General features: G+C 60.1%; 5 protein-coding genes across 8 annotated transcripts; 1 reads left to right on the forward strand and 4 right to left on the reverse strand.

Annotated features, from left to right (window-relative positions):
• Nucleotides 1–551: 551 nt before the first annotated feature.
• LOC122165949 (potassium voltage-gated channel subfamily V member 2-like) lies at nucleotides 552–2,890 on the reverse strand. The gene is made up of 2 exons (XM_042829356.1): nucleotides 1,643–2,890; nucleotides 552–878 (listed from the first exon to the last, which is right to left on the reverse strand). The coding sequence occupies exons 1-2, from the start codon at nucleotides 2,888–2,890 to the stop codon at nucleotides 603–605; spliced, it is 1,524 nt and encodes a 507-aa protein (XP_042685290.1). The 3' UTR covers nucleotides 552–602.
• A 1,457-nt stretch (nucleotides 2,891–4,347) lies between these two features.
• CD320 (CD320 molecule) lies at nucleotides 4,348–8,620 on the reverse strand. 3 transcript variants are annotated; one of them, XM_042829343.1, is made up of 5 exons: nucleotides 8,535–8,620; nucleotides 8,142–8,318; nucleotides 6,890–6,967; nucleotides 5,872–6,020; nucleotides 4,348–5,476 (listed from the first exon to the last, which is right to left on the reverse strand). In XM_042829343.1, exons 1-4 carry the CDS (start codon nucleotides 8,608–8,610, stop codon nucleotides 5,875–5,877), a joined length of 477 nt encoding a protein of 158 aa, XP_042685277.1. In that variant the 5' UTR covers nucleotides 8,611–8,620; the 3' UTR covers nucleotides 4,348–5,476; nucleotides 5,872–5,874. The 3 variants fall into 3 exon arrangements, with proteins under 3 accessions (XP_042685277.1, XP_042685278.1, XP_042685279.1); XM_042829344.1 differs by lacking the exon at nucleotides 6,890–6,967; XM_042829345.1 differs by lacking the exon at nucleotides 5,872–6,020.
• Nucleotides 8,621–10,437: 1,817 nt separating this feature from the next.
• NDUFA7 (NADH:ubiquinone oxidoreductase subunit A7) lies at nucleotides 10,438–11,487 on the reverse strand. Its single transcript, XM_042829352.1, has 4 exons — nucleotides 11,410–11,487; nucleotides 11,251–11,300; nucleotides 11,002–11,151; nucleotides 10,438–10,678 (listed from the first exon to the last, which is right to left on the reverse strand). The coding sequence occupies exons 1-4, from the start codon at nucleotides 11,458–11,460 to the stop codon at nucleotides 10,582–10,584; spliced, it is 348 nt and encodes a 115-aa protein (XP_042685286.1). The 5' UTR covers nucleotides 11,461–11,487; the 3' UTR covers nucleotides 10,438–10,581.
• Nucleotides 11,488–11,717: 230 nt separating this feature from the next.
• Nucleotides 11,718–12,249, forward strand: RPS28 (ribosomal protein S28). Its single transcript, XM_042829359.1, has 3 exons — nucleotides 11,718–11,787; nucleotides 11,875–11,922; nucleotides 11,988–12,249. The coding sequence occupies exons 1-3, from the start codon at nucleotides 11,749–11,751 to the stop codon at nucleotides 12,108–12,110; spliced, it is 210 nt and encodes a 69-aa protein (XP_042685293.1). The 5' UTR covers nucleotides 11,718–11,748; the 3' UTR covers nucleotides 12,111–12,249.
• A 1,392-nt stretch (nucleotides 12,250–13,641) lies between these two features.
• On the reverse strand, nucleotides 13,642–22,908 carry KANK3 (KN motif and ankyrin repeat domains 3). 2 transcript variants are annotated; one of them, XM_042829358.1, is made up of 11 exons: nucleotides 22,838–22,908; nucleotides 19,578–19,652; nucleotides 17,512–19,323; nucleotides 17,345–17,444; nucleotides 17,011–17,238; nucleotides 16,486–16,573; nucleotides 16,056–16,275; nucleotides 15,817–15,959; nucleotides 15,376–15,576; nucleotides 15,188–15,286; nucleotides 13,642–14,895 (listed from the first exon to the last, which is right to left on the reverse strand). In XM_042829358.1, exons 2-11 carry the CDS (start codon nucleotides 19,612–19,614, stop codon nucleotides 14,842–14,844), a joined length of 2,982 nt encoding a protein of 993 aa, XP_042685292.1. In that variant the 5' UTR covers nucleotides 19,615–19,652; nucleotides 22,838–22,908; the 3' UTR covers nucleotides 13,642–14,841. The 2 variants fall into 2 exon arrangements, with proteins under 2 accessions (XP_042685292.1, XP_042685291.1); XM_042829357.1 differs by having other exon boundaries at nucleotides 13,642–14,898.
• Nucleotides 22,909–25,600: the final 2,692 nt, after the last annotated feature.

Below are 25,600 nucleotides of genomic sequence, written 5' to 3' on the forward strand. Positions count from 1 at the left end.
GCAGAATCACAGAATGGTCAGGGTTGGAAGGGACCTCAAGGATCATGAATCTCCAACCCCCCTGCCACATGCAGGGCCACCAACCTCCACGTTAAATCCTAAACCAGGCTGCCCAGGGCCCCATCCAACCTGGCCTTGAACACCTCCAAGGACGGGGCATCCACAACCTCTCTGGGCAGCCTGTTCCAGTATCTCACCACTCTCTGGGTAAAGAACTTCCCCCTGATGTCCGACCTGAATCTCCCCTCCCTCAACTTAAAACCATTTCCCCTCGTCCTACAGGTATCAACCCTTTCAAAGAGTTGATTGCCCTCCCCTCTGTAGGCTCCCTTTAGGTATTGATAGGCAGCAATGAGGTCACCCCGCAGCCTTCTTTTCTCCAGGCTGAACAAGCCCAGCTCCCTCAGCCTGTCCTCACAGGGGAGGTGCTCCAGTCCCCTGATCATCCTAGCGGCCCTGCACAGCAGCGTGCAGGAGCTGGTGAACAGGGGGAATGTTTGACTCCCTGCTGTCAGCACGCTTGCTGCGCTGTGCCAAAACCTGAGACAAAGCACGGTTTGGGGCTGCTTTATTAAACCTTGCTGCCGGGGCTGCTCCCCAGCTCAGTACCCCACATGCCTGGGGTCGGGGCAGCAGCACTGCGACAGCTTCTGCAGGATGCGCTGCTTCAGACGGAGCCGCCTGGAGAGCTTCAGGGAGAGGCTGCTCTCGTTCTCGTGTGCCTTCAGCTTGGCATAGTAGTCCGAAAACTTGTTGTAGAGGATGGAGATGGGCATGCCGTTGAGGATGATGCCAAAGGAGATGCAGCCAAATGCCACAATCCGGCCCAGCACCGTGTCGGGCACTGTGTCCCCATAGCCCACGGTGGAGAGGCTGACCTGGGGGGGAATCACAGAATCACAGAACGGCCTGGGTTGCAAAGGCCCATAATTGCTCATCAGTTCCAACCCCTGCTGTGTGCAGGTTGCCAACCAGCAGCCCAGGCTGCCCAGAGCCACATCCAGCCTGGCCTCGAATGCCTGCAGGGATGGGGCATCCACAGCCTCCTTGGGCAGCCTGTTCCAGTGCCTCACCACCCTCTGGGTGAAGAAATTCCTCCTGATATCCAACCTAAACCTCCGCTGTCTCACTTTAAAGCCATCCCCCCTTATACTATCACCATCTACCCTCATAAACAGCCATTCTCCCCCCTGTTTATAAGCTCCCTTCAGGTATTGGCAGGCCACAATGAGGTCTCTCCAGAGCCTTCTCCTCTCCAAGCCAAACATAGGAGAGATGCTCCAGACCATCTTAGTGGTCCTCCTTGAAGAAGGAATGGAGAGGATGAAGCACTGTGTGTTTGACATTGCTGCTGCCCCACGAGCTGCTCTGCAGCCTGAGCTGCTCCCCCCGGCACGTCCATCACCCACCCACACTGCAGCTCCAGTATGGGGCGACGCACTGACACAGAGCCGTGCAGACTGGGGGTGCTGCAGCCCAGGGCTCGGGCAGGAGATGAGGTTTGAGCGTGGGTTTGCTTGGGAAAAGGAGCACAAGGAGCACAAGGAGGTGGGGCAAGAGAAGGGCTGGCATCCTCAGCTCTGCTCCTCGCTGCCTCCACCCCATCCCACAGCCACACCGCAGCCCTCCGCCCGCTCCTTACCGCTGCCCACCACCACGCGTAGGGGATGCTGGTGAAGTTGGTGCCCGGCACGTCGTGCTCCACCGAGTGCATGAGAGCAGAGAAAGTGAAGACCCCCATGGCGATGAAGAGGAAGAGGCAGCAGACCTGCTGGTAGCACTGCCTCATGGTGAAGCCGAAGGCGCGGAGCCCCGTGGAGTGCCGTGCCAGCTTGAGGATGCGGAAGATCCGCATCAGCTTGATGAGTTTGAGCACTTTGCCCAGCTTGCTCACGTTCTCCACTTTGTGCAGCTCCTCGTGGTACAGCGTCTCTCCTTCGTCCAGGTTTTCAAAGAGGATCTGGATGTAGAAGGGCAGGATGGCCACCAGGTCGATGGCATTGAGCGCCGCCCGCAGGAAGTTCTTGAAGCTGGAGGAGGAGATGAGCCGCATGAGGTACTCGGAGGTGAAGAAGATGGCGCAGATCATCTCCATCTGCTCCATCCACTTCTTCCCCGTCTTGTGCTTCATCTCCTCCACCGTGCTCAGCGTCATGCCCACGATGGAGATGAGCACAAAGAAGCTGGACATGACGGCGATGATCTTGGCCGGGACGGATGAATACGGGTTCTCAATGAGGTTCCAGATGGCCCTGCGGAACTTCCCCAAGCATTTGCCCTCAAACTGCCCTGCCGAGTCCATGGGCTCCAGCTCTGCCTCCAGCTCCTTCTGGATCTTCAGGTACTCACTGAGCTCGTCCTGCTTCTCCTCAAACAGGATCCGGCAGCAGCGCTGGGCGTGCTTCAGGTGGATCCCCCAGTACTCGATTTCCTCCACGAAGTTGCTGGGGCACATCTCGTCCATTATCCACAGCACCCCGCTGCAGTAGAAGTGGAAGATGTAGTGGAAGATGGAAGGGTCTCTGTCAAAGAAGTACTCGTTCCTCTGCACGCAGTAGTCATCACAGAGCTTCAGCTTCTTCGTAGGGTCGGTGCAGGTGGCCAGCTTCCCCAGCCTGGTGACGGGGTACCGGGCCACCACTCTGCAGGCGATGTGGAACAGCTTGCCACCCACATTGATGTTGAGGAAGTACTTGTTCCTCCGGACTGGGACCTTGCTCTCCTCCTGGCTCCGGTCTGCCACGTTCTGCATGGAGCTCCATTGCTTCACCAGGCTGTCCTGTGCAAACGGGATGTGCAGCTCCTCCTCCTCGGCCGTCCGGCCGCCCCACCGTGCCGCAGGCTTCAGGCTGGCACACAGACTCGCGCGTCTCCTCCCCAGCTGCCCCATTGCTATGCTATCCCAGCTATGGCGTGTGGGATGGCAGCCGTGGCTTCATGGCCGTGCTGCCCCACACACCGACAGCTGGGACACTGCCCCGAGCTGCTGCCCACGGGCCCTGGCTGTGTGGAGGCACCTGCTGGGTTCCCAAAGCTGATTGCTGAGCAGATTGCACTGCAGGAGCTGCAGGCAGCTGAGCGTCCGCTCCTTAAGACGCTAATGAGATTGGAGCACGAATCCTTTATATAAGGAACTAATTCCAGCCTTGCACTTTTCCCTTATTCTGTTTTTGTTACTTGTGTGTGCTTGGTGCACGTCACAGCATTGCCCAGCAGGACACCCCTGGTGTTGGAGGCATGAGGTCGGTACCAGCTTTGTAAATCCACAGCAGATGCAGCTCTTGGCCCCAGCTGTTGGTTCAGCACGTGAGCACTAATGCAGCTGCCCCTGTCCCATCTCTTCCATCACCCAGAGGAGGGAAGCACTCAGCACCTCCCCAGCTCAGCCCTCAGAACCCCACAAAGCTGCCACGAGGCTGAAAAGCAGCTCCAGCCCTCAACAATCAAAGCTATTGAGCCCAGAGAACAGAAGAGAAACGTTTCTGGCACAGAACAGAGGAAGGGAAATCACTGTCACAGATGCATTCCAAGTTTTTGTCTGAAACCCAAAACACCAGCTTGCTTTCAAGCCTGAAACACTCAGGGGTCAGTAAGCAAAGCCAACCTAAGCCTGCAGAGGGAAGAAGCTGCCCGTCCCACGTTCACACTGCAGCCTCGCTGCTGAGCACAGAGCCCAGCAGAGCAGCACAGCACGGCTCAGCTCAGCAGCTCAAGCTAAGAGGATGATCCAGGACAGGCTGCTGACAGCTGACCTCTGCCATACAGCCCCGACACCACCAGCAGACCTCCCTCAGTCCTGTTGGGACACCTGAAGCACCCCCTGCTCTGCCGGGCGCCCCATGCCTTTCATTTGCTCTAAAGCAGAAGGAATAAGCTCAGGCAGTTTTTTCTCCACCTTATTCTCAGGCTAAGAGCTCCATTTGTCACCTGTTCAGCTGCAGCAGCTCGCTGTAAGCGCCAGCTGCACACCTCACACCCACTGCTCCGTTCACCCTGCTCCCAAAATTTCACTTTCCCCAGTTCAGCCACTGCACACCGCAGTCACAGAATCACAGAAGGGCCTGGGTTGCAAAGGCCCACAGTGATCACCAGTTCCAACCCCTGCTGTGTGCAGGTCACCAACCAGCAGCCCAGGCTGCCCAGAACCACATCCAGCCTGGCCTCGAATGCCTGCAGGGATGGGGCATCCACAGCCTCCTTGGGCAACCTGTGCCAGTGCCTCACCACCCTGTGTGAAAAACTTCCTCCTAACATTCACCCTAAAACTCCCCTTTGCTCCAGCTCAGACCCGGCTCCTGCTGTCCCCATCTGCCCACAGAGACAAAAGAAATGCAAAAAACAGGCAAATTCAGAAGTCATTCCAGCTTTCCATTCTTTATTCTCCCATATCCTTCCCCAACAGCCACCTCTGCTTGTCCCCAAGGTCACGCACACAACCTCTTGGTGCAACAAATACCGATGCTGCAATGTGCCCAGCTGCTCCGTGGGTGACTGCTGCACACTTACATGCGACACAAGAACAGAATGCCCTGCTCTGGGACTGATGGGAAGCTTTGCTCAGCCCAGCAGCACAGAGCAGCTCTGTGTCCTCTGTGCACTCACTGAGCCCTTGGCAAGGAGCACACGGAACAGAGATCAGCACTGAATTAGAGGCACAGGTCAGGGATCTCCTGTCCTGTTTTCAGCTGGGACAGGGCGGCTTTCTCAGTGTCTGGTGTGGTGCTGTGCTTTGGGGAATGAAGGACATAAAGAACACTGCTAACACTCCGTGCTCCAGCTGGGCACCAGCCAGCAGGTGTTGAGCAACTCATCGTGCAGCATTTGTTTTGTAAATATATATAAATTAATTACTTTCTTTTTTCTTTTCTTTTTTTTTTTTCTTCTCCTGCTGGGAAGGAGGGGCTGCGTGGTGCTGAGCTGCTGCTGGGTGACACAACACAACTCCAACACTGTCAGTTACACAAAGAGCACAGCACAGAGCCATGCAGAAACAACCACAAAGCAGAGCTCACAGAGCAGAGCTCTCACAGCATTTGACTCAAGGAACTCGTTATTTCAAGCTGAAAGCAAGACACCAAACACTCAAAACCCCCAGCAAAAGAAGGCTCAGGGAGCGCACATCTGATGTGTGTGGGTTCAGTGAGCTCTGCTGAGAGGGGTGGCAGAGCAGCACCTGGCACTGCGCCTTCATGGAGAATTAAACCTACAGGTTGAAGGCCACGGTGAAGAGAAGCAAGAATAATCCTTGCAGGCAAAAAGAGGGAATTTCTGTGATCTGCAGGAGGGGTGACTTCACAGCACTGGGGAAGGTCCTGTCCTGTTTCGAGTCCCATAGTGCTACCATCTAAGAGTCATTTCCAATGGGAGATCCGAGTACAACAGCAAATCAGATTCACGTCCAAATTCAGCCAGCTTCCATGGTGAGCAGCAGGGAGAGCAGTTCAGTCCCATCTTACCACCTCACAGAGAAAGATCCCTGTTACAGGAAACAAGACCATGGTTGTTGGCAGCCCTTCTGCCGTGAAATCCAGTTTTATTCAGTTTGTAAGTCTGGGAAATCAACCCACAGCAGGAAATCTGCCCTAGCATGAGTGCTGAGAGCCCTCAGCAGCACAGGAAGGACATAGGAGTACCAAAACTAGGCAGCACCTTCTCACAGGAGGTCATGCAGGGATCCTGCAGCCAAACAGGAGCTCTCATGTCTGGTAGTGAGGAAGGCGAGAGCTCTGCTGCTTCAGGGCAAACTGAGACGGCGGGTGTGTGGCTGAGCAGCAGCACAGAGAGCTGGGAAAAGCTACCCAAGGGAAAGCTCTAGTGCTAGAAACACAGGGCAGGAAGCAGTGCTCCCTCACGTGGGGGCAAAGAACTTACCTGTCAGGAGAACAGGTCTGCCTGGCTCTTGTCAGGCACCAACTGCTCCCTGGAGGCATTTTCGAGACTGAAGATGTCAGACCTGCTTTTTGCTTTGGACTTCCCCCATGCAGCGATACCACCCACAGCTACCAGGCAGCTCAGGAGCACTAAAGAGAAGAGCGCATAAGCAGAGAACCACTCACTGTGCCTGGATATCTGCACCAGGCACTGCTGCTCGATAGCATTAATGAGAGACCAGCAGCCTGAAGAATAATGGACAAAGAGCACGGCAGTGTTAGTGCCAGATTGCATGGAGCCTTAGGGGAGGATCTCTGAGGTTTTGACACTCCCTCAGGATAATTAAGGTGAAACCCTGCCAAACAAATGTTGATATGTATTACACTATAATACCAAGCACAAAATGCAGATATATATTTCATAGAATCATGGAATGGCCTGGGTTGAAAAGGACCACAGTGCTCATCCAGTTCCAAGCCCTTGCTGTGTGCAGGGTCGCCAACCACCAGACTAGGCTGCCCAGAGCCACATCCAGCCTGGCCCTGAATGCCTGCAGGGATGAAGATATTGACCTATCCGTACATTACTGGTGATTAGGTGTGATGATATGCATTGTGTTACATCCTAATTTAGCTTGAAAAGTGAGAGAAGAGAGAAAAGAGATAAGGAGAGAGAAAAAGAGATTGGATTGGAGGGGGGAAAGAAAATCCAGATCATCACCCTCAGCTCCAGTATAGCTTCCAACCCAACAATATTTGTGTGGTGGGTGCACACCAGACCAGTGAGTCACAGTCCTTACCCTTATTGCCAAAAGGTGCATTTCACATACATAGGAGTGGATTACAGGTGAGGGGGGAATAGGTGGGACTTGCATTTGTGCATGTGCAGAAGGGCAGCATCAGCTCCTTCCTCCAGCTGAGACAGGGGACACAGAGACCCAGTCTCTTACCACACCGGTCACGTAGGCACCTCTTGCAATGGGGAACCTGCCCACATTTGTGCTCTGAGTCTCACATACCTGCAACGATCACCATCCACATGCGGCCGTGATTCCTGGACGGCAGAGCACGCCCGGGTGCAGGGACAGATGAAGCCTCTGAGATGGAAAAAAGCAAAAAGTCCAGCAGGCTCCCAGCACCATGCACAGCAACCTCCAGCCCAAACCCAAACAGGTGCCCAGCTCACTCAGGAGAGCCAGCAGGGCTGTATCAGCTGAAGCAAAGCCTTATGTGCTGTTACTATCATTAGCCCACGCCAGCAGTTGGGAGCTGGGAAACTTTCCTCACCTCTCTTAGACTGGGAGAACTGTTAGGGTAGGAGGAGAAAAAGCCAATGAGCAAACCAAGCAAGCAGGAAAGCTTGATTAAAAGTGGCTCCTGAAGCAAGACGGCTGCACCCATTCTGCCCATAGGGCCAGGGAGCACAAAGCCCAAGGACAAGTTCTTTCCTATGAGATTGGTGAGGTGCTGGAACAGCTGCCCAGAGAGGCTGTGATGCCCCGTCCATCCCTGGAGGTGTTCAAGGCCAGGTTGGATGGGGCCCTGGGCAGCCTGGGCTGCTGTGAAATGTGGGGGTTGGTGGCCCTGCCTGTGGCAGGGGGTTGGAGATTCATGTCCCTTGGGGTCCCTTCCAATTCAGGCCATTCAGTGATGACCAAGGGCAGCCAGCATAGCAGGCAGGGAAGCAGACACTTCAAATCTCTTCCTGAGGAAGCCCTGCGGCGCCTGAATGCTGCACGGGAGGTGGGGCTGCTCAGCATTTCCTCTGCTCAGCTGGGCGAGCACAGCCCAGGGCGAGGTGTGATGGATGAGGCTGCCTTCAAAAGGGCTGAAAACACGGAGGGAAGGCTCTGCCAGTCAGCCACAGCTCTTATCTTTATAACAACACCGCAAAGCTGTTCCACTGCACTCTGGGCTTTACGGCAGCTGTGTGGCATTGCTGGGAGGAGATATGAACCGCAAGAACTGCTGGAGGTGCCCCAGCCACGGCAGCTCCTTGCAGCAGGTGCACAGCAAAGCATCCCGGAGGTATTTGGGGATCCCCGGAGAAGCAGACCGCCCCACCGCCCTGGGCAGTTCGTGCCGGGGCTCCGCATCTGTCAGCACGACGTTCTGCTCCCCGTTCATACGGAACTCGCCCCCAGGCTGCACCGTGAACCCGGTGCCCCGCCTCACCGCCCCGTCTGACCCCGCACCGCAAGTAATGAGCACAGGGGCTCCCAGCCCATCCCGGAGACCAAGGCCAGCCCCCCCAGAAAGGCCCAGCCGTACCCGTATCGCCGGCGGTGGGCACGGCGGTGCTCCCGATCCCTCCGCAGTCCAGTTCGTCCCGTTCATCATCGCAGTCGGGATGACCGTCGCAGAGCCACTCCAGGGGGTAGCAGTCAGTTTGGGGGTCGCGCAGAACCGAACAGTGGAACTTCTCGGGGGGGCACCGAACCAGGGAACCTGCGGGGCGGGGCGAGCGGAGAGGAACCCCGTCATTGGGGGAACCCCGCGATGGGGAACCCCGCCGCCCGTTCCCGGGGTGCTCGTGAGCCGCGCGCAGCGCCAGCCAATGAAAGCGAGAGAGCCGCGGATGGCGTCGGCCAATGAAAGAGAAGGGCGTGCACAGGGATCCAATGGGGAGAGAGGACGGCAGGAGACGCGGCCGCCCGCACTCACCGTTGCCGGACGCAGAGGAGGGCAGCGGGCGGAGCGCGCGCAGCAGCACAACCAGCACCGCCAGCAGCCGCGCCATGCCGACCCCCGGCCCACCGCCGCGCGTCTATAAAGCGGGCCGCGGGAGGGCAGGGCGCATGCGCGACGCCCCGCCCCTCGGCCAATAGACGGCCTCGAGCCGGCCCGCGACCTTCAGGAGGCCCCGCCTCCTCCGCGAGGCCCCGCCCCCTCGGCGGATATCGCGGCCCCGCGGGCTGCGCGCGGCGCGTCGTGTGCGTGAGCTCGGCTGCGCCCGGCGGTGCGGATGTGCTGCACCTCGCGAAGTTCTGCCGGGCGGCATCCCGTCCCTCAGGCGCGTCTCACTGCCAGCGTCATCGATGGAGATATTAAGCAGGGTTTGCCCCGCTGCTCGTAGAACGGCCTGGGTTGAAAAGGACCGCGGTGACCATCTTGTTTCGACTTCAGGGTCGCCAAACAGATCAAAGCCCAGCCCAAAGAAACCAAAAAATCAATGCCCCCAAATAACTGTGAACTAGTTTGCAAAGGGATCACACGGTCGTTGTATCGGTGAGGCTGCAGTAACTCAGCAGTCCCACTGCGATGCGATGCTGGCCAAGGCTTTGAGTTAATGCCTTTTCTCCTGAGAACGTGGCATCTTTGAGGCTGCTATCCTGAGTTAAAGTGAGCACCAGGAGGCACTCATTGGTATTGAAGATGTCCCCCAGCACAGGGAGGACGTGGAGCACTTGGAATGGGTCCAGAGGGTCTCTAAGATGATCAGAGGGTTGGAGCAGCTCTCACTGAGGAAAGGTTGAGGGAACTGGACTTGTTTAGCTTGGAGAAGAGAAGGCTCCATGGAGCCCTCATTGTGGCCTTCCAGTACTTGAAGGGAGCGTATAAACAGGAGGGGGAACAGCTGTTTGTGAGGGTGGATGGTGATAGGACAAGGGGAATGGTTTTAAACTGAGACAGGGCAGGTTTAGGGTGGATATTAGGAGGAAGTTTTTCACCCAGAGGGTGGTGAGGTACTGGAACAGGTTGCCCAAGGAGGCTGTGGATGCCCCATCCCTGCAGGCATTCAAGGCCAGGCTGGATGTGGCTCTGGGCAGCCTGGGCTGCTGGTTGGTGACCTGCACACAGCAGGGGGTTGGAACTGATGATCACTGTGGTCCTTTGCAACCCAGGCCATTCTGTCATTCTATGTTATGGGGCTAGGGGTGGACAGCTGCCCAGATGGATAACAGATTTGACAAACTGGGGAAGCAGAGTAGGCAAATGAGCTCATACCCTTACAGAGATATGTCAGCAAAACTATAATACTCATCGCCGACAGACATCACTCACCACTGGAACTCACTGAAAGAGCACAGGGCTGGATGCTGGGCTGTGGGACCTGCAGCTGGCAGGGTGAGCCTGGAGGGGCCCCTATCCCAACTGACTGCTCTGCTCTTAACAGTTGTCCTGGGAAGTGTTGGTAAGGGCTGGATTCCTCCCAGCCATGCCAAATGTCTCAAGGTGCTTGGTGTGCTACGAGCCAGAGCAAAATCTATACCAACCACTCAAGTCACAGCTTTATGGGTGTGAAGGCAGAATGAAGTGATGGATGCTAAGCCCATCAGACCGGACTCTGAGGCTACTGAGAGCTAAGCAGTGCCACAGTTAATGGATATCTCTTACCAGAACATAAGAGTGCCAGGTGTGTTGTTCAGCTCTGTCCATTAGGGATATCCCAGCTGTGTTTCTGGGTCTCCTCTTGCAGGAGTTTACATCACAAGCAGCTCATAAACATGCCAAGCCCAAGCTTGTACATCATCCTATTACCCTCTTGAAATAACTTCACATCCAAAACAGCATTAAAGAATAATTTCAGTAACTCCAACAGAACAGACAAAAGGGGAGAACAATCACAACTTTAAATATATTTATTAGTTGTGCGTGCAAATATGTTCTGTATAACATCTCCATAGCTAAATCCACTGCAGGCTTACCATCAAAGTGCTGCTTTTTAATGAACCAAGACCTGTACATCCAGATTTATCACACTCATTTCTCACAAGTAGGGCTGGTCTTTTGAGATTTCCCACTTCTTAAGCACCGGCCCCGGCGTCACTGGCTTTTTGTCAGTTGCTGTCACTGCAGAGCTTGAGCTGGGGTAGAAAAAGAGAAGACGCTGTACTAGAGAAAAGCACAGACAATCACTTCAGCATTCTTTTAAGCTATGAAAGCTGCCAGCACTGCTTGTTATCACAGAATCATAGAACAGCCTGGGTTGAAACAGATGTCAAAGATCCAGCTTCAACTCCCCTGCTATATGCAGGGTCACCAGCCACCAAACCAGGCTGCTCAGCGCCACATCCAGCCTGGCCTTGAATACCTGCAGGGATGGGGCATCCACAGGTGCAAGAAGAGCAACGTTTTGGTGCAAACCACGACGCTCACACCAGCTCTGGGCAGAGGGGCTCCCACCTACCTGCTGCCCTCAGCCCCCGCTGCGAGGGTTTTCAGCCCCGAAGCGACCACGATAGGCGGGCCCGCCTCCCGGCGCCCATCCCGGGTGCAGTAATAGTTGTCAGCGAATTTGTGGCTGGGGCCCACCGGTAGCCGGGGCGGCGGCTGCGTCCTGCAAAGGTGTGAGAGCTCCAGCACAAGGGCTGCTGCCAGAAGGCCTCAGCGCCGCCGGGTTAAAAGGGAGCAGCGCCGCCCCCCCACACAGCGGTACCTCTTGGAGATCTCCGTGTAGCGCAGCGCTAGCTTGGCCTGGAGGTCCCGCTGCAAGGCAAGGCGAGAGAACCTCAAGCGGAGGCCACCACAGCGCGGCCGCCGAAGCTCGCCAGCAGCAAGCAGGACGCGCGATGCCGCGGGTCGGAGCCGCCCTTACCCCCGCCAGGAAGTTACGGAGCCGCTGGATGAGCCGGGTGGCCGTCGCCATCTTGGCTGTTGTGAAGGGCAGCGAGGGGCGGGGGCGGGAGGCCGCGGTGCATGTTTGGCCCCGCGAGACTTGGGGAGCCGAAAACCGGGGGGGGGGAGGAGGGGGTTTATGCTGAACGTCGCGAGATTTGGATGTGCGCAAGGTGAGGCTGTGCAGCGGGAACGCACGAGGTTTGCTAAGTCTCGTGAGATTTACTGAGTCGCGCGCGATTTACTGGATCCCGCGAGCTTTGTCTCTATATAAAGCGCCGCAGGGAGGCCCCTCCCCCTTCCTGCCGCCAGAGCCGCCATGGACACGAGCCGCGTGCAGCCCATCAAGCTGGCCAGGGTGGGGGCGAGGGGCCGCGAGGGGCTCCGGGGGGCTCCGGGGGGCGGGGCGATGTCCCGGTTCTGACGCGCCGCTCTGTGTCCGTAGGTCACCAAGGTGCTGGGCCGGACCGGCTCCCAGGGGCAGTGCACGCAGGTGAGCGGGCCGCTGGGCCGGGCCGCGGGACCGCCGAGCCGCGATGACGCTTTGCTTCGCCTCAGGTGCGCGTGGAGTTCATGGACGACACGAGCCGCTCTATCATCCGCAACGTGAAGGGACCGGTGCGAGAGGGAGACGTCCTCACCCTGCTCGAGTCGGAACGCGAGGCACGGCGGCTGCGCTGAGCTCTACGGGCCGCCCCAGCTGCACGGCCGGGCCCGCACCGCGCTGCTGATGGGCGCTGCGTGCGTTTGGAGCGGCCTGCAGCGAGATGGAGAGCAGCGCGGCGTTGGTGGTTGCTCAATAAAAGTTTTTTTTCCAGTAGTTTTTTGCCTGCTTATTGAATATTTTAGCTTTATAGGTGCCTTTGTGTGCGGGTCGTCAGCCTTTGGTTTGGGGCTCAGTAAGGGGACCAAAGCCTGCTCTTGGAACTGTGCTTGTACATGATGCCTTCATCCTGATGTTGTTCTGTTCCTGTATTTTTGGTTAACTTGTTACTTGCAACAAAGCTAACTTTATTTTGGTTACAGCAACCTCGTTTCAGACTGTTCTGCTAGCTCTGTATGTAACCAGCAGGGAGGTACTGCTATGCTTGCAGTTCCTCTATAGAGTTCTATTATAATTTGGGAGGCAACTTACCAGCCTGCAAAGTAACTGCCTGCTGCCTCAGCCTTTCTGTCCTCAGTAAGCAATTCCATCAGTGCTGCTATAAATACAGCTCCTTGCTGTCTTTCCTGGCAGTCACCCACAGAGAGCAAGTGTTACCTTTCCTCTTCGAGGTGTCAGTAAATCAACATCAGTGCCTGCAGCTTTCGCTTCTGCCACAAGATCAGCCAGAAGAGTTTATTTTAGGCCACTAAATAAAGGTAGAGGTAGGACAAAATATGAAGAGTCGGTCTGAAAACTGTCACAGTGCAGGTGGGAATCTTTGTCTTCCTTCAATGCCCTGAACCTCGTTAAGGCACTTCAGGGACCGGGAAGAAAGCTTGAGCTTCCAAAAGCTGAGGAGAGCATTTGCAGAGCTGAATGTTCCAATCACTGAGCTTAGGATTGTCAGGTATGTGCATGTGCTGTTGCTTTATCTGATTCTTGTTTCCTCTTTGATGTCCCTTTAATTTCAGATCATAGAGTGAGCCTGCCTTTCCTTGGTTCTTGTGGCACAGCAGAGCTCTCCAGGCCTGGCTCAGTGCAAGGAGAGGCCTGCTGTGGAGTTCTCTTATCTGGCTGCTTTTCATTCCCAGCATAGCATTGGCCGTGACCAAAGAATGTGGTGTGCTGAGAACAGGCAACAGAGCAGAGCTGCCTGCTGTGCTGCTGAGTGGCACAAGGCATCAGCTGTGAGCAGGTGACCAGGTGGGCATGCATTTGTAGTGAGTGGGGTGGCTCGGAGCAGCTGTAGCCCTCCCCACTTGTCTCTGTGTGGTCACTGCACCCTCCTGCCCTGCAAGGACCTCACAGCCTCGTTCTGCTCCGTAGCAATACAGCTGTACAGCGTTAGCAGCAGGGAGCAAAGGGCTGCACCTGGTCTCGGTGTTACATTTGCTTCTGTGAAGTGAGACAAGCCAGAAGCCATCAGCTCACAGGACCTGAATCCAGGCTTCGGGTTTTCTGCTCTGAAATAAAAAGCACCACAGATGGATTTAGGCAGTTCAACAAACCTGTGGGGTTGGAGTGCAGAGGGCCGGGGCTGTAACCAGACAAAGAGGCAGGAGAGTGTTGATGGTGGCTGTAATATTTCAAAATAAGTTTAAATTTTATTTGTCTTAAAAATAAACACCAGTATAAAAATGTCAGTAAACAGATGTGTGAAACAAAAGCGGTGAGTATGGAGTACATACAGAGCGGTGTACTGGAGAGTGGCTGCAAGCATCGTGTAGTAACTTCAGTGCAAAGCCGAAACAAGGTGAGAACAGCGCTGTGCTGCCCGGAGCAGCTCTCCTGGGAGCATTTCCCAGCCTGTGAGCTGGCTCAGAGCCGGCCTTGTGTGCCTCAGTGGAGGAAGAGGAGCCAAGGGGCAGCAGTGGGGGCTGCAGCATCGCTTACCTTAGAGCAGGGCCTGCTTCGCATGCAAAAGCCTTCTTGTTCTGTTTGCTGCCAGTCCTCGTCCTCACCTTGTCTGTTCCCACCCTGCCTGGCACACGCACACTTGCACAGACACATTCCTACGTCCGTGTCCATCTCTGCAGGCCCTAGGCTCTCTGTGAGCTCTTCTTGCTGCTCTATTTCTGGAGCTAGCAGCCCTGCTCCTCCCCTTGGGGAGGGCAAGCAGGCTTGTGAAGGCAGCGACGGCCCCCGGATGGTTGGTGGCTGTGGGACTTTCAAAATGGGAAATGCTTGTGGGCTGACTCTCATCTCTGTGGCTCCTGGCGCAGGCTGGGCAGTCTCAGTCCCTAAATGCAGCTGTGGCTCTCATCTCTTCTGTCAGCTCGGCTGCAACCCTGAGCACCCAGAAGTTTTGGCTCCCGTTGAGCAAATCAAATCATGGAGTGATTTGATGTTCAACTTTATATATATATATATATATTGCTTAGTGTGTGTGTATATATATATAATTTTTTCTTTTGTGTGCATGTGTTAGAGAAGAGCCAGGTTTCTGTTGGGAAAGGAAATGCCAGGAAAGACGAGCGCATATTTCAGTCTGCAAATGCTCCTGTGGCCGCAAGGCAGCTGCTCCGTGTCCCCTCTCCCACTGCTGCTGCTGCCTGCCCTCCCACAGCCCTGCAGAGCTCCTGCAGCTGCAGCGGGACACTTCCTGCACTGAGGCCCAGGACAGTGCCTGCTCTGTCGAGCGGAGATGGAAAACATCCGCAGCCTCAGGGAGCGATTCAGCACGCGAAGGAGCAGCAGGAAGGGGGACAAGTGACAGCCTGGCTCTGATGGCGGCCCGCTGGCACGCAGCCGGATCCAAAGGTCACTCTAATTTGGTTTCTTTGGGCTCACAGGGCTCTTGGTGCCCGCTGTTGACGTCCCCTGCTGCGGAGAAGGAGTAGAGTCAATGAATGGCACCACAGACCCCTCCAGTGGCTCCTGGTTGGGGCCGGCCAGGCTGATCCCCTGCCACCAAGGCTGTGCTGAGCATCTGCCACCCATGGGACGCTGCTGTTGCCTCCACAGCACCTTCCTTGGGTACCGTCAGCTGCTCTCACTTGAGCCACAGCCCCCTTTCCGTCCCGCTGTGTCACCTGCCCGCTGGGCAGCCCTACTGGCGGTGTGGTGCCACCTCTGTGTCCCTTACAAGGACTGAGGGGGCTGCAGCACTCACCTGAGGCTGTGCCTTCGTCCCGTTGAGGTGGGCATACAGGAGCACTGCAATGTTGCTGTGTCCTGCCTCCAGCGCGATGGTGACAGCGTTGTTACCATCCTAAGGAGGACAGGAGAGCAGTTGGGAGAGGTTTGGGTCTGGGTCTGGGGGTGGGTGCGTGTGCTCAGGCCCTGGCAGAGAAGCCTTACACTGTCCACGATGGAAACGTCGCAGGTGGGCTGAGCCAGCAACAGCTTCACAGTCTCCACGCGGCCGTGCTCGCAGGCACACATGAGTGCAGTCGAGCCTTCCTCATCCTGCAGGTTCACGTCGGCTCCGCAGGCCAGCAGGGCTTCCACCATCTCCTGCCGCCCGTGGCTGACGGCCAACATCAGTGCTGTCTGGCCGGCCTGTGACACGAGGAACACTGCCAGGATGGTTCTACCCTAGCTGGGCCACCTGCTCGTCCCGCAGCTGTCCCCAATGCCCATGTGGGCTCTGAGCACCTCCTTGCCTGATGCTGGGTGGAAGGAGCTTCCTGATATGATGCCCTTCCCAAATACCGGCCCCTCGGGGTGAACTCAAGTGAGCACGGAGCCAGGAGCTGCTTGCAGGGGGTCAGGATGTAGTGACCCCCAGCTTACACCAACCTGGCTGGCCTTGGCGTTGACGTTGCCCATGCTGAAGAGCCTCCTGACCACATTCATGTCGTCTTCCTGCTCCACGGCCGCCAGAGCTGCCAGCATGAGGGCTGTGTAACCAGCTTTGTTCTGGTGGTCCACATTGCAGACCCCTGTGGGAAAGGGCAGAGGAGGGGTTTGGGGCGCTGCTCCCAGGGCATCCCAGCAGCAGGATGTTTATGGGGCTGTGCAGACTCAGGGGCACCCACCTGTGTCCAGCAGCAGCTTCACAATGTGGAAGTTGGAGTGGGAGACGCTGTAGTGCAGGGCTGTGTTGCCATTCCCATCGGCCAGGTTGACCACGTGGGCCAGGAGGGCCGGTGAGAGCTCAGCAAAGGCCAGGAGGTGGTTGGCAACCGTGTCGGGGATGGATGACTTCTGGCTGGACAGACGGAACCACTCCTGCAGGACCAGGCTGCTGCTGGCGAGCTGCAGGCAGTGAGTGGGGCTGAGCCCCTGCACGGGACAGAGGCAGGACCCCTCAACCCAGCCCCACAGAGGGACAGCCCAGAGTCTATGTGGGATTTTGGGATCTCAGGGCCATGCTTTGGGAAGAAAAGTGCTGCTACGAGCATTGCTGCCCATCTTAGGGGAGGGCTGGCCTGGTGGTACCCATCCCACCCGCAGCACCCAACTCACCGCCTCCTTGCTCTTGGTGGCTGTGGGGTGGCCCAGGTGAGTCTTAACAATGAGGCAGGCCTCCCGCATCCTGGGGCTCAGCTCGAACCTGGGGGGCACAAGGTGGTTATGGCACCAAGGGCACGGAGCCCTCGCCCCCCCCAGCCCTGAGGTTTCACTCCTCTCCCCGATTCCTTGCACCCCCCCCAGGGAACGTCCCCATCGCTGGAGCCCTCCCCCCAGTTCTGTGGCCATGCCCCTGGGGGGGGTCCAGCCTGCCAAACACAGCCTTATACGGACACGCTCAGACACTGATCTGCCCATTTTTAGGCTGAATTTTTTCCTTTGTTAAAAAACGCCTTTTTTTTTTTTTTTTTTTTTTTTTTCCATCACTCCTGTAGAAAAGACCCAGCTGCAGCCTTGTTCTCAGGGTTTCCTTAGCAGATCAGTGACGCTGGAACTACTTTTCCTGCCCGATGCTTTCTGCAGGACATGAGTGTTTTTCCCATCAGCAGGACCGCAGCACGGTGCAGGCGCAGCACTTACTTCTCCTTCACCTCGGGGGGCTCTGGAGGGGCCGTGCTGGCCCCCTCACCCTCCTGCTGCCTGCTCAGCTCGCTTTGTCCGTCCCCATCCTCAGCATCCTCTTCTTCCTCCTCCGAGGTGTCGGTGCCCCCCGGCTCCTCACTGTCAGAGCTGTCAGCTGAAACCTTCTCGGAGGAGCTGTCTCCTTCCTCTTCTTCCTCCTCCTCCTCACTGGATGTGCTTTCGTACCTGCACAGAGAGGGGCTCAATGGCTGCACCCACCTGGTCCCCCCTATTGCCCCGTGGCTGGGGGAAGGGGCAGCCCGCCGGGCCCACAGGGACCCTGAGCACATACTCCCCGTTCAGCACGCCCACGAACTGCAGGCTCTTCTTGCTCCCCTCAGCCTCGCTCCGAGGAGGTCCGTCCCGCTTCTTCATGATAGATTTCAGGGCTCCTGCAGCACAGAGATGGGATCAGGGCCCGGTGAGTCGGGGGGCACCCCGAGCCCCCACCCAACTCACTGGCTGCAGGGCTGGGTGCCGCTCTGCCGTCCCGTGCCGGCTCCTGGCCGCCGTCCTCCACCTCCGCCGAGAGGACTGTGGGATGAGCGGCAGCCCCTATGGCTCCCAGCACTGCTGCACGCTGCGGGGGGGGGGCACTGGGGCTGCCTGGGGGGGGCTGCTGGCATCCGGCCTCACACACGGCGGGCTCTGTCTGCTCACAGGCTGGGACGGCGGGGCCCACGCTGGTGGGACGTGGGTCGGCAGCGCCTGTATCGGCAGAGCCTGGGCCGGTGGGGCCCACGTGGTCAGGGCTGGGGTCAGCAGGGCCGGCACCGACGGGGTCTGCATTGGGGGGGCTCACGTCGGCCTGGCTGCCTTTATCTTCACGGCCCACGGCCACATCGGGCCCCACAGCCACGTCCCGCCCGTGGGGCCGGCAGCCCACCCCGACGCAGGCGGTCTGCGGGGCGCAGCCCACGGCCACATCCGCCGTCTCCACACTCTCTCCGGCCGCCTGGCTCTGCGTGGCCACCGCCGCCTCCACCACAGCCTCGGCCACCTGCGGCCTGGCCGTCACCTCCTTGTCCACACGGCCGCGCGGCTGCCGGGCGCACACCTCCATGCGCAGCTCCTCCAGCTCGCGCGTGGCCTCCCGCAGGTGCCCCTCCATCATGGCGATCACGTCCTTCTGGTGCCCCACCGTCTGCTGCAGCAGCTCCAGCTCCCTCTCTGCCTCCGGGGCCAGGCCCAGCGAGGACTCCAGCACCCACACGGCCGCGTCCCGACGCTCCCTGCCTTCCGGCACGTCGCCGCCCTGCTGCTGTGATCGGTAGTAGAAGACAGCGTCGCTCATGGCCCGCTCCTCGCCCACCGCCACGGAGCGGCACTGCCTCTCTGCAGCCCTGGGCCTGGCTGCCACGCTCTTGCCCTGCACGCTGCGGCCGCCCCGCTCCGGCACGGCCAGCTTCTCTGTCAGCTTCCTCAGCTCTGCTATCTTGCTCGCTCGTCCCTTCGCCGGCTCCACGTCTCCCTCCGGCTCTGCGTGGGGCTGCTCCTCGCTCCCATCGGGATGATCCAACAACACCTTGCCGGGCTCCGCCACCAGCTTCTCCATCAGCTTCGCCTTCTCCCGCTGCAGCTCGCAGATCTGCATCTCCAGCAGCGGGATGGTTTTCACCTGCTCCTCCAGCTCCCTCAGCTGCCGCAGGGCCGCGGCCATCTGCTCCCTCACGTGCTGCAGTGGGGCCGTCCCGAGCCCCGCGGCCGGAGTGCTGCGCCCTGAGCTGCCGGGGCTCATCCGCACGGAGCCCGGCTGGCCCTCGGACCCTGCCGGCACCCATGGGTGCACCTGGCTCGGGGCGCCCGGCTGCGAGCGGCTCTGCTCCTGCTCCAGCCTCCTGCTCGTCTCCAGCAAGGTCTTCTCCACCTGCGGGTTTCGCGCCAGGCACTTGCGGGCAGGAGGTGGGAGCAGCCGCACCGCAGGCGGTGGGGACGTGGGGAGCGAGGTTTGCTTGCCGGGGGGCTCGGGGACCCGGCCGTGCGGGGACAGCAGCAGTGCACCCCTCCCATCCTCGCTGAATGTGGAGGCCAGGGACTCGGTGGAGGTCCAGGCGCTGGGGTGGCTGCTGGGGCTGCGCAGTGAGCCAGGCTGTGGCCGCGTCCCTTTCGCCCTGCGAGGCAGCGGCACCTTCTTGAGCGTTTGGCCGCTTTCGATGTCATCAACATATTTCAGGAAATCCAGGTCCAAGAGGAAACCATAGGGGGTTTCCACCGAGTACGAGCTCTTCTCGCCATCGTCCTGGTCCCTGTACAAGAACGGGCCCCCGAGATCTGCAAGGCAAGCAGAGATGCTCAGGCAGTGGCCTGGTGGAGGCGGGAGGACATTTCTGCTGCGCTGTACAGGGATGCTGCTGGAGGTGACATGGTGGACGGCCCCCCCGGCACCTGCGTGCCATCGGGTGCTGCAGGACTCTGCTCTGCTTTGAACTCAGTGCTGGGATGAGGAAACCCATCGGCTCAGTTCAATCCTGCATCCAGTGGCGCCCCCCACCCCCAATTGCCACATGCAGCTCTGGTCCCTTTACCTGGCAGGTTCTGGTTCAGGTGTGCAGGCTGAGCCATCTTCTCCCCGCAGTGCTGCCGAGCAGGGGACCATCAACCTGAAACGACAGCGGGGCCCCATGCTGCAAAACACTGCAATCCAGCCCCACACCGCTCCCCCAGCTGGGGTACCCCAACCCCAAAGCTGGGCCACATCCCTGCAGCCATGCCCCGACTCTGCCTGGCTCCCTCCTGGTGCCTGACAGCTGGAGCTGCTCCCAGGGATTGTTTGTACATTTAAGGAATGCTTTGCAGCCTGGGCCGACCGCGCTGCCAGCTCTGAGGGTGCAAAAAGCCATGAGTCAGAGTGGGGAGAAGGAGCAGGGCACCGAGCCTCCAGGCAGTGAGAAATCTGCCCAGGATCACAGAAACTGATGCTTCCCAAAGCCACACGACCACCAGCAGCTTCCAGCACCCGTCACTGCTTTGCACCACGTCTCCCACCCCGCCGGGGCTGCTCGGTGTTCCCAGGAGGAACCTGGCTGCTTTTCCTGATGAAAGCACAGGAGAAGGAGTGGTGGGGGGGGGGGGGGGTGAAATGGGAGCCTGGCTTTCCCAGGAGCCAGGCACGCGCAGGCTGGGTGGGAGCCAGCGGGATGCCCGCCCAACCACGAGCCTGGCACTCAGCGTAAGGAGCAATGAGAATTAGTGTTTCCCTTCCCTGCAGGAGAAAGGCACAGAAAGGGGCTGGGCCGTTCCTGTGAACCCAACAAGAGGCGAAGGAAGGGAAATGGCAGCGTGGGCCGCGCTCCAGGGGTGAGCTCACAGCCCAAGGAGCTGCGCTGCTCAGCCCCAACCTGCCGCAGCATCTCTGCATGGGGCAGCGGGAACAGCGCTGCCAGGTGGGAAACGGCCGCACCACAGCGATCCGTGCGCTGGAACGGCCCATCTCAGCTTCCCCAACCCAAGGCAGGCAGCTCTCAACCCTCAGCGATGTCCCCGGGGCTCAGGGGCTGCCTGCATCCACCCTCACAGCTCCGGGGCTGCGCTCTGGGCGCTTTGTTCCCCATACCCCATGGAAGCCATGCAGAGAGGAGCCCTAAGCCCCTAAATTGAAGCGCATCCCCTCCTCGCTGAGCCGGGGAAGTGCTCGGTTTCCTCCTTGCGGGTCATTAAGCAGCGCCGAGGCCAGGATAAACTTCCCCTGAGCACCGCTGTGAATCGAGCGGGAGGAAAAGGGAGAGCAACAGGAACGGCTGCACGGCCCCGGCGCTCCCTTCCGCCTCGCGACCGGGAATTGTCCTGCCTGGGGCCGCGCCAGGAACAGCTCTGGCCCCGCTCCAGCCCCGCTCCGGCCCCATAAGAGCCGGGCATCACGATGCTTCCTGCACGGCTCGGGCCACGGCGCCCTTTCTCAGCGCTGCTCCACGCTGCTGGCCATGCGTGCGCACCCACCTGCGCCAGAGGACAGGAGAGCATCAGCTCTGCTCTGAGGATGAGAAGCGGAGGCGGACAGAGGTGGCACACCGTAGTGAGAGGGTTAAGTCTCTGCCGTCACCTGCTGGGTTTGGCTGCACAAGGCCAGCCTTGTCCCCTCGCCCCAGCAGCCTCCAGCGCCGTGGCACGGCTTCAAAGAGCGGCCGCTCTCCGTGTCCCGGCAGGAGGAGCACGGCGGCTTTGTTGCTGCAGGTGGAGCACAGGGCTGGGCAATGCAGGCTGTGCCCACACCCCACCTTGCACCCCCTGCCCCCCGATGCTCTGCTCGAGGCACCGCTCCAGCAGGCAGGAGGACCCCGCGCCGACCCCGCTGATGCTGAAGCTTCTGGCACCGGCGTTTCCCCACGCAGGGGCAGAGCGATGCCAGGCCCGGCCCGGCTGTGCCATCCGTGGGGCTGCAACGGGGCGACGGCAGTCGTGGGTGGACACACTGACAGCACTCAACAACCTTCCTCTGAGCCAAACACTGAGGTCATGAGGAATGTGAGAAGAACAGAGTCCAGAGCAGCCCTGGCCACTGCAGCTTGATTTATCTCAGCAGGCACGTTTCCCTCGAAGCTGCGTGCAGCGATAAGCCCCAAAACCCAAAGTTAAAGGGAAAGCACTGAGCACAGGCAGCTTCCTCCACAGCGGGAGGGCCGGAGCTGCCAGCACCCTGCTGTGATTCGGGATCCTTGCATGGAGCCATTGTGGTGACACGTCCGCACGTCCCCTGCGATGCCACAGCAGTGCAGCAGGATGCGTACGGCTGGGTGATGCTCAGCACCCCTCCCCCTGCCCCTAAGGAAGGGGACAACCAGCTCCACTCACACCCCCTGCCACCATGCTGTCCCCACCGCCCGCCTGGCCACACTGCCAGCCCAGCACCCATAGTGCAGCCCAGCAGCACGTCCCACCAACAGCTCCCAGTCCCTTTGGGGCTAGTGACAACAGCTGTGGGTTCCCTGAGGGCTGAGCCCTCTCCATCTGAGAGCATCTCCACCGCACGCCATGTGCCTACAGCAGCCCAGGGGTCCCACGGCCCCCCCAGATCCCCACCACCATGGGGTTCCCCAAAACACTCCCAGCACCCCAGGGAGATCCACAGCTCCCCCAGTTCTCCAGGACCCCATTACTATGGGGCTCCCCACAGCACCCCCAGATCCCCATCACCATAGGGAGCCCCGCAGCACCCCCAGCTCTCTGGGTCTCCAACACCACGGTGTGTCACATTTCTGGGGGTCTCCATCACCATGAGGTTCCCCACAGCACCCCCATGTCCCCATCACCACGGCGTGTCACGTAGCACCCTACTTCTGTGGGTCTCTAATACCACGAGGCTTCCCACTGCACCCCCAGGTTCCCAGCACCCCAGGGAATGCACCGTGTCCCCAGCACCATGGGGTGCCCCACAACATCCCCAGGTCTCCATCACCATGAGGTGCCCCACAACACCCCACTTCTCTGGGTCCCTAGCACCATGGGGAGCCCCCATAGCACCCCCAGATTCCCATCACCACGGGGTGCCCGGCAGCACCCCACATCCGTGGTCCCCACCACGCCGGGGAGCCGCGCAGCACCCCCATCCTAAGACCCCCCAGGACTTCCCTTTTCCCATGCAAAGCCGCAGAGCCCGGCCCGACCCGACGGAACGCAGCCCCCTCTCCGGCCCCGCTCCGCGTCCCGCCCGCCCGCGATGCCCGGGGCCGCCCCACCCCTCCGCGGTCCCGGCAGCTCCGACGCGGCCCCTCCGCGGGCCCCGAGCGGCGGCCCCGTCCCGCAGCCCTTACCGAGCTCCCCCCGCCCGCCGCTCCCGCATCCCCCTCACCTCGGGTCCGGGCCGGGCGCGGGGCTGCAGCCCAACGCGGGGCCGCTCGGGGCCCGGCGGCTGTAGGTCGGAGCCCGGCGGGGCGGGCCGGCAGCGGGGCCGGGGGGGGGGGGGGGGGGGGGGGCGGGAGCCCTTTTCCTTTCCCTCCCAGCGCGATCCATCCCGAGCCCTCGGGTGTTTTTCCAGCGCTCTTCCGTAACGCGGCTCGCGGGAAGAGCGGCACTGTTGGAAAGGGCGTTTGTGCCAAAAATGGTGGATTTCGGAGCCGGGAGCTGCGGCTGAGCCGTGCGGGGCTCTGCGGTCCGCAGTCCCGACTTTGCGTTCCCGGGAGCGGCCGTCGGGGCGAGAAGTTCTGCAACCCGACGGGTTTTCGGTTCATAGGAAACATCGAACCACTTTTTTTTTTTTTTTTTAAGTCAGAAGAGCGTCTCGTAGGGCTGCTTTCCCTGCGAGCCCACTGCTCTGCTCCCTGCCAGCCCCGCCTGTGCCCCTACACGCGGCCGTGCCTCAGTTTCCCCATCGCAACGGCAGCAGTGCTCCCAAATCCGCCGTGTCCCCACCGAGCGCTGCGTGCCGCTCTCTCCATCTCCGTGTCCCCCGCCGTGTCCCCGCGCTTTGTGTCACCCCGTGTGCCCTCCCGTCCCCGGGCAGCCCCGCCAACCCCCCCGCAGATGCCCGCTCTGATCTCGCCGGCCGCAGGTGCCACCCGTCGGGTTCCGGCTCTTATCTCAGGCGACGCCTTTGGGAAGGCCGGGCGGCTTTTTTGTACCCGGCCCTGTTGGGAGAACGCTTCGCAGTTCTGCCGTGCCGGGGTTTGCTTTGGCCGCAGTCCAGCGGTACCGGGGGGGGATCGGCCCCTTCCTGCCGTTACACGGCCATAAACGCGTCCCAAAGGTGCCGCAGGCAGAACTTCCCAGCGCCTCCGGCCATCCCTGCCCTGCACTTTTCGGCCGGACCTGGGCACGGTGATGGGGTGGGAGCAGAAGGCTGGAGCCCTTCCCAGGCTCGGGGAACGCCTTCCATCGCCGAGCAGCACCAGAAGCGAGAGGCCGTGTGCTCAGCGGTGGGACGGCAGCCCCATGGCAGCCCCAGCGGGTGACGCCAGCTCAGCTTTACCCACCATTTCCCGTCACCCCGCAGAGTGGGATTGGGGCGGGTTGATGTGCTCCAGGGCCACAACGCGGCCCCAGAACGCCTGCGGGCCCTCAGCAGCCTAAATGACCCCAGCCGGGTCCTCGGGACGAGGGAGCCAGCAAACATCTCTCCGTCCCTCCATCGGGAACCATTCCCGGCAGCCTCCCCCACCTCCGCCCTCGGGCTCTCAGCATCCGCCCCTCGTTTGACATTTCCAGCGGCGCTCTCCCAGAGCCTCCCCTGCCCTCCGCGGGGCCGCACAGCCCCTCCATTGACGGCGGCAGAAAAGCCGCATCTGTTCCCGGCGCACAATCGGATCATTGACGGCAGCGCTGCCGCGGGGCCGGAGATTCTTTCCGCACCGCTTCCCCTCCGTGGGCTGTTCCGCATCCCGCGTTAAGGGACCGCATCCCTCCTTCCGCGTGGGGCGGATGCGGGAAAGGAGCGGATCGATCTCGGGCCACCCCTCCCGGCCCCGCGGCCCCCGGGGGCGGCACCGAACCGAGCTCCGGGCGCGGCCGGGAGGGGGCGGTGGAGGGCCGGGGAGAGCGGAGACGGCGGGGGGAGCGGGGCGGAGGAGCGGGTGGGAGGGGGGTGCGGAGGGGTGGTGATACAGGGGGGTGCATGGGGCGCTTGCATGGGGTGGGTGCGTGGGGTGGGAGCTGCAGGGGGGTGCATGGGGTGCTGAGGGTACGTGAATAGGGTGGGTGAATGGGGTGGGTGCTGCAGGGGGTGCATGAGGTGCTTGCGTGGGGTACCGAGAGTGCTTGTGTGGGGTGCACGCATAGGGTGGGTGCTGTAGAGGGGTGCATGGGGTGTTGAGGGTGCTTGCATGGGGTGGGTGCATAGGGTGGGTGCTGCAGGGGAGTGAGGAAGGGGGGTACACTGGGTGGGTGCATGGGGTGAGTTCATGGGATGGGTGCTGCAGGGGGTGCATGTGGCACATGCATGGGGTGCTGAGAGTGCTTTCATGGGATGCATGCATGGTGTGGGTGTTGCAGAGGGGTGGTGATAGAGGGGAGTGCGTGGGGTGCATGCGTGGGGCGGTGCTGAGGGTGTATGCATGGGGTGGGTGCATGGGGATGAGTGCTGCAGAGAGGTGCCTGGGGTGCCTGCGTGGGGTGCTGAGGGTGCTTTCATGGGGTGGGCGCTGCAGGGAGGGTGCTGCGAGGGGGTGCGTTGGGTGGGTGCATGGGATGGTTGCTGCATGAGGGGTGCGTGGGGTGCTGAGGGTGCTTGCATGGAGTGAGTGCATGGGGTGGGTGCTGCAAGGGTGCGTGGGGTGGGTGCATGGGGGATGTGCATGGGGTGGGTGCTGCAGGAGGATACGTGGAGATGGGTGGATGGAGGGAGTGCGAGAGGTGGGTGCCCCGTGCCACAGGGGGGTGCATGGGGTTCGTGCATGGATGGGTGCTGCAGGGGGTGTGTGGGGTGAATGCGTGGGGTGGGTGCTTCGGGGGGGGGTGACGCAGAAGGTGTGGGGTGCTAAGGGTTTGTGCTTGGGGTGGTGGCTGCAGGTGGTTGTACAGAGTGGGTGCTACAGGTGGACACCTGGAGAAGGTGCACAGGGTGTACGCATGAGGTGGGTGCTGCAGCTGGGTGCACAAGATGGGTGCATGAGGTGGGTGC

The sequence above is a fragment of the Centrocercus urophasianus genome, unplaced genomic scaffold, assembly GCF_019232065.1.
Source record: "Centrocercus urophasianus isolate 14NV4802_14NV808 unplaced genomic scaffold, USGS_Curo_1.0 seq_308, whole genome shotgun sequence".
Classification (NCBI taxonomy): domain Eukaryota; kingdom Metazoa; phylum Chordata; class Aves; order Galliformes; family Phasianidae; genus Centrocercus; species Centrocercus urophasianus.